General features: G+C 38.2%; 1 protein-coding gene across 1 annotated transcript in view; it reads left to right on the top strand.

The window, feature by feature from the left end:
- Positions 1–14,867, top strand: part of Slc9a4 (solute carrier family 9 member A4) — a 49,630-nt gene that overhangs the window by 16,316 nt on the left and 18,447 nt on the right. The window contains exons 3-7 of the mRNA XM_090336082.1: positions 6,413–6,672; positions 7,883–8,100; positions 9,574–9,776; positions 10,464–10,550; positions 13,622–13,692. Of these exons, the coding sequence (XP_090192208.1) occupies positions 6,413–6,672; positions 7,883–8,100; positions 9,574–9,776; positions 10,464–10,550; positions 13,622–13,692 (839 nt within the window). The remainder of the gene's footprint in view (positions 1–6,412; positions 6,673–7,882; positions 8,101–9,573; positions 9,777–10,463; positions 10,551–13,621; positions 13,693–14,867) is intronic.

Below are 14,867 nucleotides of genomic sequence, written 5' to 3'. Positions count from 1 at the left end.
GCTGGATTAGGAAGAGCTCATTTATGATCTCATTTTAACTTAGTTTTTTGAAGACTCTGTTTTCAACTCTAATCCCATTGTAAGCCCCTGAAGGTTAAGGCATCAATATATGAATTTGGAGGAATCCAATCCAATTAGAGCTGATGAGCAACACAAGAATGGGAGGTTAATTGAAGATAAGTGTTAATTGATTAATGATTAATTGGAGATAATAGTTTCAGGGACTTTCCTGCCTCTGACTTCAAGCCACAGCCTGAGATCTCATCCGCCTCAGTAACTAAGTTTATAGGCGTGAGCCACCAGCTACCAGCTCTGTTGCTTTTATTTTAATAGATTTTTTTTCATTTATCTTCTCACTCCACCACATCTTTAAGTAAACTATGTTTTCCATTCTCCTGGTTTCTATCATTGGTGCATTTAATTATCATAACACATAGTTCTTTATAGCCCCTGCTTATACTTTAATTGATCTTATCTCTATCCATTCCCGATCAATTATCTCTGAACTTCTCAGAAAAAATACTTGCCACAGCTCATAACCACTGAAACAATTTGACCTCAGACTCCCTCGCAATTCCGAGTATCTAAACAAAATTCTCAAAATTGTGCTTCTTATTAATATTCCTATGAGATATATTAATTCCTTAGATGCTAGCTCATAGAAGTTACACTTGAAAGAGTCTCACACACACACACATACACTTACATGCACACACACACATGCATACATATACACAGAACTTAATTCAAGCTCCAGTTATCAAGCTCAAAGAATATATGATATAGCAAAAAATGATTTCTCACTTTGGTTCTTTAGACTGGTGAAATGGAATGGAATGCCTTTGATCTTAGCATTTTCAGATAGAAATAATGCAACAAAGAATGGCTAAATTCCAGAATAATGGACTTAAATATTTACAAGATTTCTTTATTTCATGTGAAGTGATATGATGTTAATTCAAAGTATGCTATAAAGAATTAAGGACATTATTATAGAACCCTACCAGAGATAAACAAGGAGGTATGGTCAAGAGATAAGAGTATTGTGAAAATTATATTCCTTGAATTATGTGAATGTAGCACAAAGTGGGAAGGGAAATGAGTAGTATGGTAGGTCTAAATCTAACAATAACAAGAATATTAAACATGACTAGACTACACACACCAGTTAAAAGCCAGAAATTGCTAGGACTTCTTGCTGCCAATCCTGCTATATGAGGTGCAATTTCACTATAAAGACAAAACTGAGATGAAAGCAAATGAATGAGTAAGATATATCAGACGAAAAGCACAAGAATACTGGAAATAGAACAGAAATTATTATAAAGGTGAAGAAGGACATTACATAATAGTACAGAAATTAATTCATAAGAATACATCAAAGTAGTGTGTGTGTGTGTGTGTGTGTGTGTGTGCCTAATGATTGTGTCACTAATTCCGTGAAGTAAAAATGGATAGTGTTAAAGGAAGAAAATGGAAATGGTATCGTCAGCATAGTCTACTCTAATCCAGTGGAAAAAAAATAAGCAATATGGAAGGCCTGGGCCTTGCCAGGAACCTTGTTCTAGTCTCCATTCCCAACTACTAAAAGGTAACATTCCCTTTGCGTGTATGTGCATGCTTATAAGCACGACCAAATCTTTAACTATAAGTAGAGACCTGGTAAATTTTATTTGTAGTATGTACTCTGTCTTCCACAGAATAAAATTTAAACTAGTTTATACTGTAAGATATCTGGGAAAATACCAATATTGGGAACAATATATTTTGAAATATTTATGCTTTACAAAATAAATTGCAAGGTAATTTAGATAATATTTTAACTAAAATAGTGAAAATACAAAATTTTAAATTTCGGGGGATGTAGTAAACCTAAAAGGGTTACATGATATTTGCCAGATATGAGTTACCCAAGGGACAGCAAAGGAGATGAGAGATAACATAGTACATTAAGGACAACAGTCATTCGTTACATGGCTTTTGTTTCAATATCCTGGAGGTCCTTTCAATTAGCTTCATACTATATGGCCTTATGTATCAAGGTTTTGCTCTATTGCAGATCTCTGCTAGTAGAGCCCAAGGTTTCTACTGATTATGACAAATGAGGGAAACCATTGAGCCTAAGTTCCTTTGAGTCTGGCTTACTTCACTTAATATGATTTTTTCTAAGTCTTTCCATTTCCTAACAAATGGGTTGATGTTGTTTTTTCTGACAGCAGCATAGAATTCCATTGTGTACAAATACCACAACTTGTTGATTCACTCATCAACTGAGGGACCTCTAGGTTGGTTCCATATCTTTGCTATGGTAAATAGTGCTGCAATGAACATTGTTGTGCTGGTGGATTTATTATGTCTTTGTTTTTCGATGATTGGGTAAATGTCAAGTAGTGGGATTGCTGGGTCATAGGGGAGTTCTATGTTTAGCCTTTTGAGGCACTGCCACACTGCTTTCCATAGTGGTTGAACGAGTTTGCATTCCCATCAACAGTGTAGTAGTGATCCCTCCTGGCCACATCCCCTCCAGCATCTGTTATTATCTGTTTTCCTGATCCTGGCCATTCTAACTGGAGTGAGGTGGAATCTTAAGAGTTGTTTTGATTTGCATTTCTTTTTGACCAGAGATGTTGAGCATTTCTTCATGTGTCTATAGGCCATTTTTGTTTCTTCTTCAGAGAAAACTCTCTTTAAGTCTTTGGCCCATTTTTTAATGGGATGGGTGTTACTTTGGAGATTAGTTTTGGAGTGATTCAATTTTTTTGAGTTGTTGATATATTTTAGATATGAGGCCTTTGTCCATTGTTTGGTTGGTGAAGATCTTCTTGGAGGAAATCTTATGGCTTTAAAATACTTTATCAATACCTCTCAAAACCCTAAAATTAATGATCTGCATCTCTGCCTGAACCAACCAGGTAAAGTAGCCAAAGGATATAAAAGGAAGGCAATAGGGAGGATGATAAGAAAGAAAAATAATAGCAACAATAACTAATTCTAAAGCAGAATACTTATAACACCTGTATCTTAAGAAAGAGCTGATGACTTATTGCTTGTTTCTTGTGGATAGAGCAAAGAAGGAAAAAAAAATCAACACACAAACAATATTCTAAAGCAGGGAGACCCATTCCTTTCCACCAACTCCTTCTTCTGCTTCTGTCAGTACAGAAACTTCTCTCATGCAAATATGAGACTTCTTTAGAATAAGGAAAAATGATATGGAAGGGGGCTGCAACTTTAATACGCTTCATTTGCTCAGGAGACGGTCTAGGCATGTCTCTTGCAGATGATGGAACCTTATTGTCAATCTCTCTATCTGTGCGAAATCATCATTCTTTTGTCCCGAAGGTGATGTAAGGGGCCAGAACCAGGAAATGAGCTGGGAAGAAATAGCCACGGCTGTCTGCAGGTTATAGACTATGGCCAGAGAATCAGTATTGCATACACAGCAAGCCCTTCTTAGGAGCCATGTAGGTGAAGCCCAAGCAGAGCTCTTAAGCTATGGAGCCACATTGGAAGAGTAGAGGTGGCCCTGAGTGACAGGACTAGAGAGCAGAGTGAAAAAGCTCTAGCCTGGGAAATCCTGGAGAGGGAGAGAGGGAGTAGGTGGAGGGGAGCAGAGTGTGAAGGTAGGTGTTGTGGTTGGAATGTCCTCATAAGATTCATGTAGACATTTAACATCCATTGTACCAGTATTAAGAGATATGATCACCTTTAAAAAGTGACTGGATCTGACCTGGACAGACTAAAGAAATTGTTTCAGGAATGGGTTAGTTATCTGAAATGGGTTTGTAGTGACTTTGAGCCCCCCCCCCCCTTCCTCTCTCTGAATCATGCCCTCACTTGTCCTTCCTATAGTGTTGATACACAGCATGGAGCAATCACCAGATGCTAATGCCATGCTAGAACCATAAGCCACATGAACTTCTAGTATTAACACATTCCCCAGTCTGTGGTATGCTGCTACAACATCAATCAGTGAATGAGGGGTCTCCACCCAGTCTCTCATGGAGAACCCACAGCTATCTTCCTATATCCTGTAATACCCCAAACATACACTCAGTGTTTTCCTCAGTTGTATCTTCTGCCCTCTGTCCTCATGCTTTTAATTTTCCTAGTATGAGTAAACAAAGGCTAAAACATATATGTTGTGGTTTTTCAGGATTCTTAAGGGACTGGTATTCTCAAAGGGCTTTATTTCCTGTAAGTATCTTAGTTTCTATGGTTTTATTGTTGCTTTTTGTTTTCTGGACCCTGAATTTAGGGCCTTGAAGTTACCATGTAAGTATCCTACCAACCCATCCCTTTTGGGTTCAGTTTGTTTTTCATATAGGACCTCACATTTGTGCCTAAACTAGCTCAGGTGATAATCTTCTGGCTTTCCAGTAACTGACATCACAGGTATGTACACCATATCTGGCTTACTTTTTAAAAATGAATTTATTTCATTATCTTTAAGTAGTACAACAGAGTTGTCATTTATCAAAGCAGTCAATGACTACAACACATCTTAATCACTCCTTTCAGAATTCTCAAACATCCCTCCTGCCTATCCCTTCTCTCGGTCTTCTTAATTTTGTAGAATATATATAAATTGAATTCTTGACTGAATTCTCCCTACCCCTTTCCTTTAGACCTCACCCTACCTCTTTTAAGTACCTGCTTCCTACTGTTGATTTTTGTTGAATTATGAATTTCATTTCATGGTACTATTTGAGTTCTCCCTTGAATCTACCAGATTTCAGTTTATACATTTGTATATATTTGCCTACCACCCAACTTATTTACTTACAAGTTTGTAAGCTAAATCTATCTTCAATATATGAGGAAAACATGCACCCTTTCTCTCTCTGGTCCCAACTTACTTCATTTACTATAATTTTCTCTTCCAAGTGTTTCCACTTTTTTTTTTACAAATAGTGCAATATCATTGTAATGAGTGTATATATACCACATTGTCTTGATTTGTTTGTCCACTGAGGTGCATCTAAGCTGATCCCATACCATGGTTCTGGTGAAGAGTACTGTAATAAACACGGGTATACTGTTGGCTTCACTATATCCTGGTTTGTAAGTTTTTTGATAAATGCCCAGGAGTGGAAATGCTGGATCATAGGGCACTTCTCTATCCATTTTTGGTGAAAGGATCTCACCATCTTCCTACCACCAGGATGGCCTAGAAATATTATCTTCCTACATTTTCCAAATAGCTAGGATAATAGACATGGGCTCATGTTCCTGGCCCCTCATCCACTTTCTTATGTCTTATCACCTGTGTTTGCTTCTACTTTCCAGAAGCTGGAACTGAGTTCTGGGCTACAGAGTGAAATGAAACAATGACAGACAAACCTAATTTAAAAATAAATGTTGAAAAATAGTAGAGAAATAAGAAAATTAAGAGTGCGTATTACATAAGCTAGGGTTGTTTGGTGAAATCAGTGAGATGATGCAGAGATGTGCCTGGATTGTCTGGGATGTCACCTCCTGAGAAGCCTATCATCAGCTGTGAATATACATCACCTCCTGACCAACCTAATACAACACCACAGGGCACTGAGGTGTCACCTGCTTTGCCTCATGTCACATGGATACCTGGGCATTGTAGCTACCACTGGTTAGATCTGTAAGATAGGATTTGCTCATCACACGCCCAGAAAAGGGTTTGGATGTGAAAAGAAAGTATAGTCTCTTCTAAGTGTAGATATCTTCCACATCATCCTTGGTTTTGCTAAAGCCAAAGCATAAATGTAGACATACAGGGTATGAGATAACAATCCAATACATATTCACAATTGCAATAATCTGAAATTAGAGCGTTTAAAATTTTTATTCATCAATGAATTTTTAAAATTTCTCCTACAATGCTAAGGATTGAATTGAGGATCATTTTGTTCCACTACTACTAGGCTACATCCCCATCTAAGGGGCTTAAAACAAGACTGCTTAATTAGGAAAGGGAAATTACATCATAATTTAGAGAGAAAAAATATAATATAAAATTTATTTGCTATAACAAGGTAACAATTATTGGGGATATTTCTGTAATATTTAGGGTCTCCAAGGAAGTGGATCATTATATTGGTAGAGATAACACTGAGAAATGTGACCAGTCTCTGGATGGCAGAGATACAAAAACAGTGCTGTACACAGGCACAATAGTAACAATCAAAGTAAACTTACTTGTGTTTGTATTGTAAACATTTATTGTGGGTTTAGTTTTGGAAGGCTTTGACTATTCTTTTTATTCAGTGAATGTGAATATATCTAAATGGTTTGGAATGCATTGACAAGTTCAGTTACCACATGGTTATTTGTCATGTCATTTATTGTAGTGTAAAATTTAACCAGAGCCAAAATGGGGGTGACAAATATAAATTTCTAAGTCATGCTTATTTCCTTCGTTTTTGTGCATGTATAGGTCTTATACAACATCTTAATCGCCTTCACGAAGATGCATAAATTTGAAGACATCGAACCTGTCGACATTTTGGCTGGATGTGCTCGATTCATCATCGTGGGGTGTGGGGGAGTATTTTTTGGCATCATTTTTGGATTTATTTCTGCATTTATCACACGTTTCACTCAGAACATCTCTGCAATTGAACCACTCATCGTCTTCATGTTCAGCTATCTGTCTTACCTAGCAGCTGAAACACTCTATCTCTCGGGCATCCTGGCGTGAGTATAAGCCTCAAGACTCCTGGTAAGATGAGAACAACAAAGGACACAGCAGGTGAATCAGGATTCTAGAAAAGGCCTGGTTTCTGGTGCTAAGCACCAGAGGTTTGGCAGGACTGAGGATTTAATTTTTTTCTTGCTTTCTTTAAGTTTTGTGAAATCTGATTCAGGCCTTGTGCCAAACAAATGTTCTCTCCCAACACTTGGGCTGGTTCTTTCTGTGTGATTTGCCTGAAGAGTGCATAGCAATTATAGTGTCAATGTAGACTGCTCAGAAAAGCTGGTTCAGAGAAGCTGGGAGAAGATCAAGGTTAAAGGTCATCTCAATGCTTTTGTTTGGGAAAAATAATTCTCAAGTAGATGGAAGACACAGTCCATGAGCCGTCAGTGTAGAAGAAAGCTAAGTAGATGGGATAAAACTAGAAAACTAGCTTTCTCTGTTCTAAAGAAGGTATTCATTTAGATTTTTATCCTGTGTCCTTGTACCGCTGAGATGTTTTTCTTAGAACAAGTCTTCTCAGTTTAGCTGATCATATCTGATTGTATTATTTTCTCTATGATACTTTCCTTATTTCTGGCTATCTGGGCCAAATGCTAAATTTGATTGTATAGGAATATCCTTGTTAACTAAACATAAAAATTAGAAACTAGGTATCTATTATTTCCCACTTTAAAATGACCCAAACTGCTAAGACAAGATAAAGTTTTTTTTTTCCTAGATCCCATATTTGCTTGAAATTGAAAAAAATCATAAGATTGTTGTAAGACATAATATTTGGCTGAGAAAACCAAGGTCTGGATTATTCTGTGTATCCAACTGTACTGAATTTCATTTAGCTTAAGGCAGAGTGAAGCAGAGAGAGCAAGGTTTGGGCTGAGGGAACTCTACAGGGAGGAGAAAAAGTAGATAGCTTTCTGCTTCTCTTATCACTTGGGGTTTGTTGGTGTTTTGTTTTGTTTGTTATAGGAATACCACCACACCCTGTTTTCCTCCCTCACTCCCTTCTCCTTGTAGACATCTTAGGGGATAAAAAAGGAGAAAGAAAAAGATAATCAATGGAAAATCCAAAGTCAGAGAAGGAGTGTAGAGGAGACACGGAGGCTGTACGAAGTTTTTCATCACATATTGTGGCACGGACCCCGGGGAAGATTTCTGTGGACAGGTCAGCCCTTGATGCTTTTCTCTGAGACTTTACTCCTTCTTTTGCAGAATCACAGCCTGTGCGGTGACAATGAAAAAGTATGTAGAAGAAAATGTGTCCCAAACATCCTACACGACCATCAAGTACTTCATGAAGATGCTGAGCAGTGTCAGCGAGACCCTGATCTTCATCTTCATGGGGGTGTCTACCATCGGGAAGAACCATGAGTGGAACTGGGCCTTCATCTGCTTCACACTGGTCTTTTGCCAGATCTGGAGAGCTATCAGTGAGCACCACAGTGCCCTGAGACTCCTCCCTTCCTTCGCTTCTTTTCAGTCACTTATTCACTAGTGCAATCGAAAAAAAAAGTTCAGGAGAGGTTTATGTTTCACACGTTAGACACATAAGAGAATTGGAGTACTAGGTGGTAATCAGGAAAACAGAACACGTCTCCATTTGTATCCTCAGTCAACTCAAAGTGATTAGTGACTGGCTAATTAGGCTGAAGTGGGCTGGGACAGGGAGTATTGACTTCTTTAATTGAAGAGAGAACTTTCCCATCTAAATATAACTCAGTAAACATCCCTAGCTCTTCACTTCCTTGCCAATTTGTAGCCTCTTACACCCTAAATCAGATATAGACTATAAACTGTAGGCACTTACACTTTCATTAGAGAGAAGTGCGATCTCACACATGTTGGAATTTATTTCCTTAAATAGCATAGCTGGTTTTAGGGCTAAATGAATGAATGTGATATATATCAAACAAAGGACCAAGCAATGAATCATTATTTTAAAATATTTTACTTTGGTAAAATATTTGGTTCCTCAGTACCACATACATAGAAAAAAGCCGGAAGTGGTGCTGAGGCTCAAGTGGTAGAGCTCTAGCCTTGAGAAAGTCCAAGGACAGTGCTCAGGCCCTGATCTCAAGCCCAGGACTGGCAAAAAAAAAAAAAGTAACAGTCAGGCATGGATAGCTCATAGCTGTAGTTCTACTGATTCAGGTAAAATCCGAGGATCATAATTTAAAGCCAGCAAGAAAGACTGAGAGGCTCTTATTAACTATCAAAAAGGCAGAAGTGGAGCTGTAGTTCAAGTGGTAGATCACTAGCCTTGAGCAAAAATGCTCAGAGACAGCATATAGACCACGAGTGAAAGCCTTAGAATTGGCACGTGCATGAATGAGTGCACATGCACTTGCACGTGCACACACATTCCCACCCTCCCCCGCCCCAGATAACATTAAAGACTGTCATCTCAGCCAATAAAAAAATAAATTGTCTAAGATGGAGGTAATACAATTGATTCTTCAATTTTGTTGACCAAAGTGACTACCCAGTCCAAATTCCATAATCCTATAGCTGAGAGATATGAATGCTTTTACTCCCTAAACACTTCAACTGGTCTCTATGACTATAGATAAGAAATATACATCTCACTCTGTAAAACAGTAAAGACGGTATGACTTTTAACACACACACACACACACACACACACACACACACACACACACACACACACACACACGAGCATGTTCTAGGAAGCTACTGGAGATGGCTTCCAAATTGAGACACTACTGTCTCACAACCAGTCAAAATGAGTACCCTAGAAAGAGTCTGCTGGGGATGAGTGTTCCTGGTTGTGTGAAGGACTCAGGTGGCCTAGTCTGGAGGGTAGTACTCATGCCCGGGGTTCACTAGCATTGAATCTCTACTATCTTTGGCCCCAAGCTCTAATGCATATTTCCCTTTTCTAGGCGTGTTTGCTCTCTTCTATGTCAGTAACCAGTTTCGGACTTTCCCCTTCTCCATCAAGGACCAGTTCATAATTTTCTACAGTGGTGTGCGAGGAGCTGGAAGTTTTTCCCTTGCATTTTTGCTTCCTCTGCCTCTTTTTCCTAGGAAGAAATTGTTTGTCACTGCTACTTTAGTAGTTATATACTTTACTGTGTTTTTTCAGGTTGGTAGAATTCTTTCATATTAAAAATAAGTAGATTCTTTCACATGGATTAAATTAGTGAAATATAAGTAAAATGTATTGGGTTGGTTTTAAGCCCGTGTTTAATATTTAAGCTAAATTTTCAGATATTTATACATCCTACTCATGGTCAATATTTAACTTCAAAATTGTTATCATTTCATGCAACCTATTTGTTAAAAGTATTTCTGTGTGATAGGTAATTGCTACTTGTCTGTCTACCTCTGAAAACAAGATGCTATTTAGTACATGATAGCATACATTTTTTGTTTTAGCTTGAGTTAGTTCTTAGTGAACTAAAAAAAGATTGTTTTAATGGATGAAATGAAGTTTCCGTGTTAATAGACCATGATACATTTATCATAATATATGATCTATACACATATGCTACTATGTGTATATGCTATAATAATGTTTAGATTATGATAGATAATTATACTATATAAATATAAATACATAAGCATATTATATGCCATGGTCTATACATTATTGTATCATTTCAAAAAATTATTAAGTTAAACACTGAAGTATGTCTGCAGTAGAAGTTACTATACCAGTAATATCAGTGATATACAAATTGGATGTTCTAATGTGTTTGATACTAGATTTTCTCCCCATAGTGTTTTCCTCTCCTCAGTACCACCATTGTTGTTGTCATTTGTGATCTAGGGAATCACAATTGGCCCTCTGGTCAGGTACCTGGATGTCAGAAAGACTAATAAAAAAGAATCCATCAATGAGGAACTTCATATCCGGGTAAGTTCTTCACCATCATTAATGAATTTGTGTTTCTGGTTACCTCTGAGAGCCTTGACAAAGCATGTGTACAGATCACAGGATTAGTAGAGTAGGTATTCTCAGACTCTAATAAAAGTTACTGAGTTAATTTTCTATTGCTGAAAGAGGGAATAAATCTCTGCTTACTGGCTTCAAACAGCACAGAGGGATAATCTCATGATTCTTAAAGGAGATCTTTGAGATGGATCTTGCAGATATTGCAGAGATGCATTCCTGACCGCAGGCTCTAGGGCAGTGCCTAGTTGTTGTTTTTTTTTTTTCCCGTCTTCCAGCTTCTACAGTCTCTGTATTCCTAGCTCATTTCCCCTTGCATCCTAAAGCCAATAATGATAGATCAGCACTCCCTAACACCGCATCACTCTGTCAATGGCTCTTCTGCCTTCCTCTTCTATACTGAATGACCTTTGTGACTGGTCCATGTAGGCAAATCTGGACATTTTCTCTTTCTTAAAGTTAGCTGATTATAAACTTTAGGTCTCCTGGTTTGCTTGCATACAGGCCCTCAAAACTACAACATGAAGGTACTTGGGAAGTCTTTATTTTGCCCTTCACAGCCTTCCCTCTGTTTCTCGGGTATCTATGTCTGTAACATATGCAGAATATATTCATTGTATCCCAATATCTTGGGTATCAGCCATTTTCTTGCTTTTACAATGTTGGAGTGCAACAGCCTTATTCTGTTGTGCCTTTCTCCTCACCTTTTTGCTTCAAAATCGTTGTGTTTTACCAATGATTTGATAGGGAAACAGAATCAATAGAATCTATATGAAGGGTTTCGTCTGAGGTATTTTAGACTCCTGTAGAAGCAGGCTAGCAAGTCTATAATCTTTAGGACAAACTAGCAAGAAGGATGGGATAGATCTGTCTGGTATAGGTAAAACTGCTTTTCTCCAGTGGAATTTAGGAAAGCCACAGCTCTGTTCTGAAAAGGCTTTCAAGTGACACCTAAGAATCACTTAGATTATATAGGATCAGGTTCCTTATTTAAAGATAATAATTATGAGCGCTACTCATTTATTATGTATATTTATATATTTCCATCTATTCAAATACATTCTATATTGTTGCTTGAATAACAGGGGAAATGTCTACTTAGGCTGACTACCACAGAGTAAGTCACTGTGAACACAGTTCAAGCTTCAAAAATTATTCCTCTGTGGGAATATGGTGGACTCTGCTCTTTATAATTATTTGCTTTTGTTTCATTCCAGTCCTGGGGCTTGAACTCAGGAACTGGGCACTGTCCTTGAGCTTTTGTGCTCAAGGCTAATGAGCTTTACTTTTGGCTTCATTTGGTAGTTAATTAGAGATATGAATCTCATGGGCTTTCCTACCTGGGCTGTCTTTGGACTGTGTTCCTCAGATCTCAGCTAGAATTAGAGAGGTGAGCCACCAGGGCCTAAGTTCTTTCTGAATTCCTGATGGGGAAGGTGTATAGCTGATATTACTATTGGCAGTTTTTTTTATTTAAAAGATACTCTACTCTGTGAAGTTGTATATGAAATTGAACATGGGTTCTTCTTGTTTTTCTGAGTTGAACACAATATCAATAGTGATGACAATCTGTATGGCTTCCAGAATAGAAATAAGAACTAAGTTATGGGAGAGAGAGAGAGAGAGAGAGAGAGAGAGAGAGAGAGAGAGAGAGAGAGAGAGAGGAGAGAGAGAGAGACAGAGAGAGAGAGAGACAGAGAGAGAGACAGAGACAGAGAGAGAGACAGAGAGAGAGACAGAGAGAGAGAGACAGAGAGAGAGACAGAGACAGAGACAGAGAGACAGAGACAGAGACAGAGACAGAGAATGTTGCAACTATAAGTAGAAGACAGTAAATACCTAAATAACAATTTCATAGGGCCCTGTTGGCTCACGCCTGTAATCCTAGCTATTTAGGAGGCTGAGATCTGAGGATCATGGCTCAAAGCCAGCCTGGGCACCAAAGGCTGTAAGACTCTTATCTCCAAATAACCACCAGAAACCTGAAAGTGGTGCTATGACTCCATGTGGTAGAGCTGAATAGCTCAGGGACAGTGCCCAGGCCCAGGGTTCAAATCCCACACTGACTAATAATAATAATAACAATTTTGTATCTAAATCTAGTTTGCAAAAAAACTCATAAGCCAACATAGATTTCAGTGATTTCTAATTTAAGTGTTTATAATATAATTTGTAATTATTTTAACATTATATGAAATATTCTAGTAATCTATTTTATTTTCTAATTATTATATTATTTTAACATAACCAGTAGTAATTTTATTAGAAACAATTTTGAGTAAAATCTGTAGTATAATTGGCTTGAATGTTGAATTCTAAGTACCAAGACCAAATAATTAGGGCAACAAAATAAAATTCTTGTTGTATGTAAAAATAATAAAGTATCTGCAAAAATATATTTTAAGAAACTGTATAAGCTAGTTGTTGGTGCGTATGTTTTGGCATTGAAATTAAAATCAACAGTTTATTATACTTTCTATCCAATGAATTCGGTAAGGAGAAATTTTCTTCACATTCTAGAAATTTATTGTTCAATGCAATTCCAGATACCTATGTGAAATTCACCCTATGTGAACTATCCAGAGGATTATCTAAACAATCCTTTAATGATGATACTAAGTCGAATTAATATTAAAAAGCCTGCAATATTTTAGTTACATGAATAGATAAAAATGAATGTACACTTAAGTAAATAGCTTTTTTTTTGACGGTCGTGGGACTTGAACTCTGGGCATGGGTGTTGTCTCTGAGCTCTTCGCTTCAAGGCTATTGCCCTACCCCTTGATCCTCAGAGCCACTTTCAGTTTCTTGGTGATTTATTGGAAATAAGAGTCTCACGGACTTTCATTCATGGGCTGGCTTTGAACCGAGATTCTCAGATCTCAGCCTCTTGAGTAGCTAGGATTACAGGTGTGAGCCACCGCACGAGCTCAATAAAGCTTTTCTTTTAGTTTCCAAAGTATACTAATTTTTTGTCTGTGTTTTTTAGAACTTGCATTTCAACAGCAACCATGTGCTTATGTTTGTTTTGGCAGCTGATGGATCATTTGAAGGCTGGAATTGAAGATGTGTGTGGCCAATGGAGCCACTACCAAGTGAGAGACAAGTAAGGGGTACAGAGACTCATGACCCCCCCACACACACTCTGCGGGGCACTTGTGGAATAGTGAACTTCCAGTATAGACTAAGAAAATAAATGGCCCCCAAACCATACAGTACCAGAAGCAGTTGGAAGTCTTAAGACATTCATAGCCTGAAAAACAAAAGTTGTCAGGCTGCAGTCATGGTTTAGGTTGCTTTCGAGAAAATTAGTGTGATTGATAGAAGGAAATGAGAAGAGTCATATTTAAGTTTAAATCAAGGACAAGTCTCCCCACCATAAATGTGGACCAGCCATATGATAAATAGCTCTGTGAGATTGCAAAGGGAGTTCAGGTACACACATGCAGAAGGAAGTCTAGGGTGGAAATTCCATCATTGTGATGACACCCCAGGAAGTTATGTCTTTCCTACACATAGATTCTCCAAAAATCCCCCAATCCACCTGGCTCAAGGGCTTAATCCTGTAATCCTATCTACTTGAGAGGTAAAGATTAGGGGACCAACATTTGAGGATACTCTGGACATAAAACTTTACAAGACAACCTGTGAGCAACGGGGCATGCCTATTGTCCTAGCTCCAGAGAGTCCACAGTGGCAGAGTGGCTCATATCTGTCATCCCCAAAGACAAAGGAAAATGCAGTAAAAATCTCACAATCCAGACTGTTCAACACATAAAGCAAGACCTTACCTGTAAAATACCTAGTGCAAAAAGGAGCTGAAGGAGTGATTCAAGGGGTAGAGCACTACCTAACAAGTACAAAGCTCTGAGTTCAAACCCAAATATCATTTTTAAAGCCCAAGTCTCTTTTTTTTGGCATATCTTAGATTTTTCCCTGGACTTAAACTCATGGCGAAAGAGGTGTCTAGAGACAAAGGACTTGAGTCGTAGTGAGTGGTTGGTAGCAAATGTCGTGGGCATGCATGAGACTATGACAAGGATATGAAGAGAAGATGCTGGCTGAATGCAGAACTCTGAGAATCCTGGCATGATACAGATTAGGCAGTGGCAGGGCAGACAGAGGCAGGTAAAAGGTGTCAGGAAGGCTGATGGGGAAGCAGAAGTGAGCAAGATGTGAAAGGCATTTAGGGTTGGCAGACTGAGTGTAGGGTCAGACAACAGGAGTTATGGGGCTTGAATGGAACAAGGGCAAGCACGCTCAGCTTGGAGAACGTTACGC

The sequence above is a fragment of the Megascapheus bottae genome, chromosome 7, assembly GCF_031878675.1.
Source record: "Megascapheus bottae isolate mThoBot1 chromosome 7, mThoBot2.hap1, whole genome shotgun sequence".
In the NCBI taxonomy this organism is placed as follows: Eukaryota; Metazoa; Chordata; class Mammalia; order Rodentia; family Geomyidae; genus Megascapheus; species Megascapheus bottae.
The sequence above is the reverse complement of the archived record's forward strand: the minus strand, read 5'-3'. Positions and strand labels throughout refer to the sequence as shown.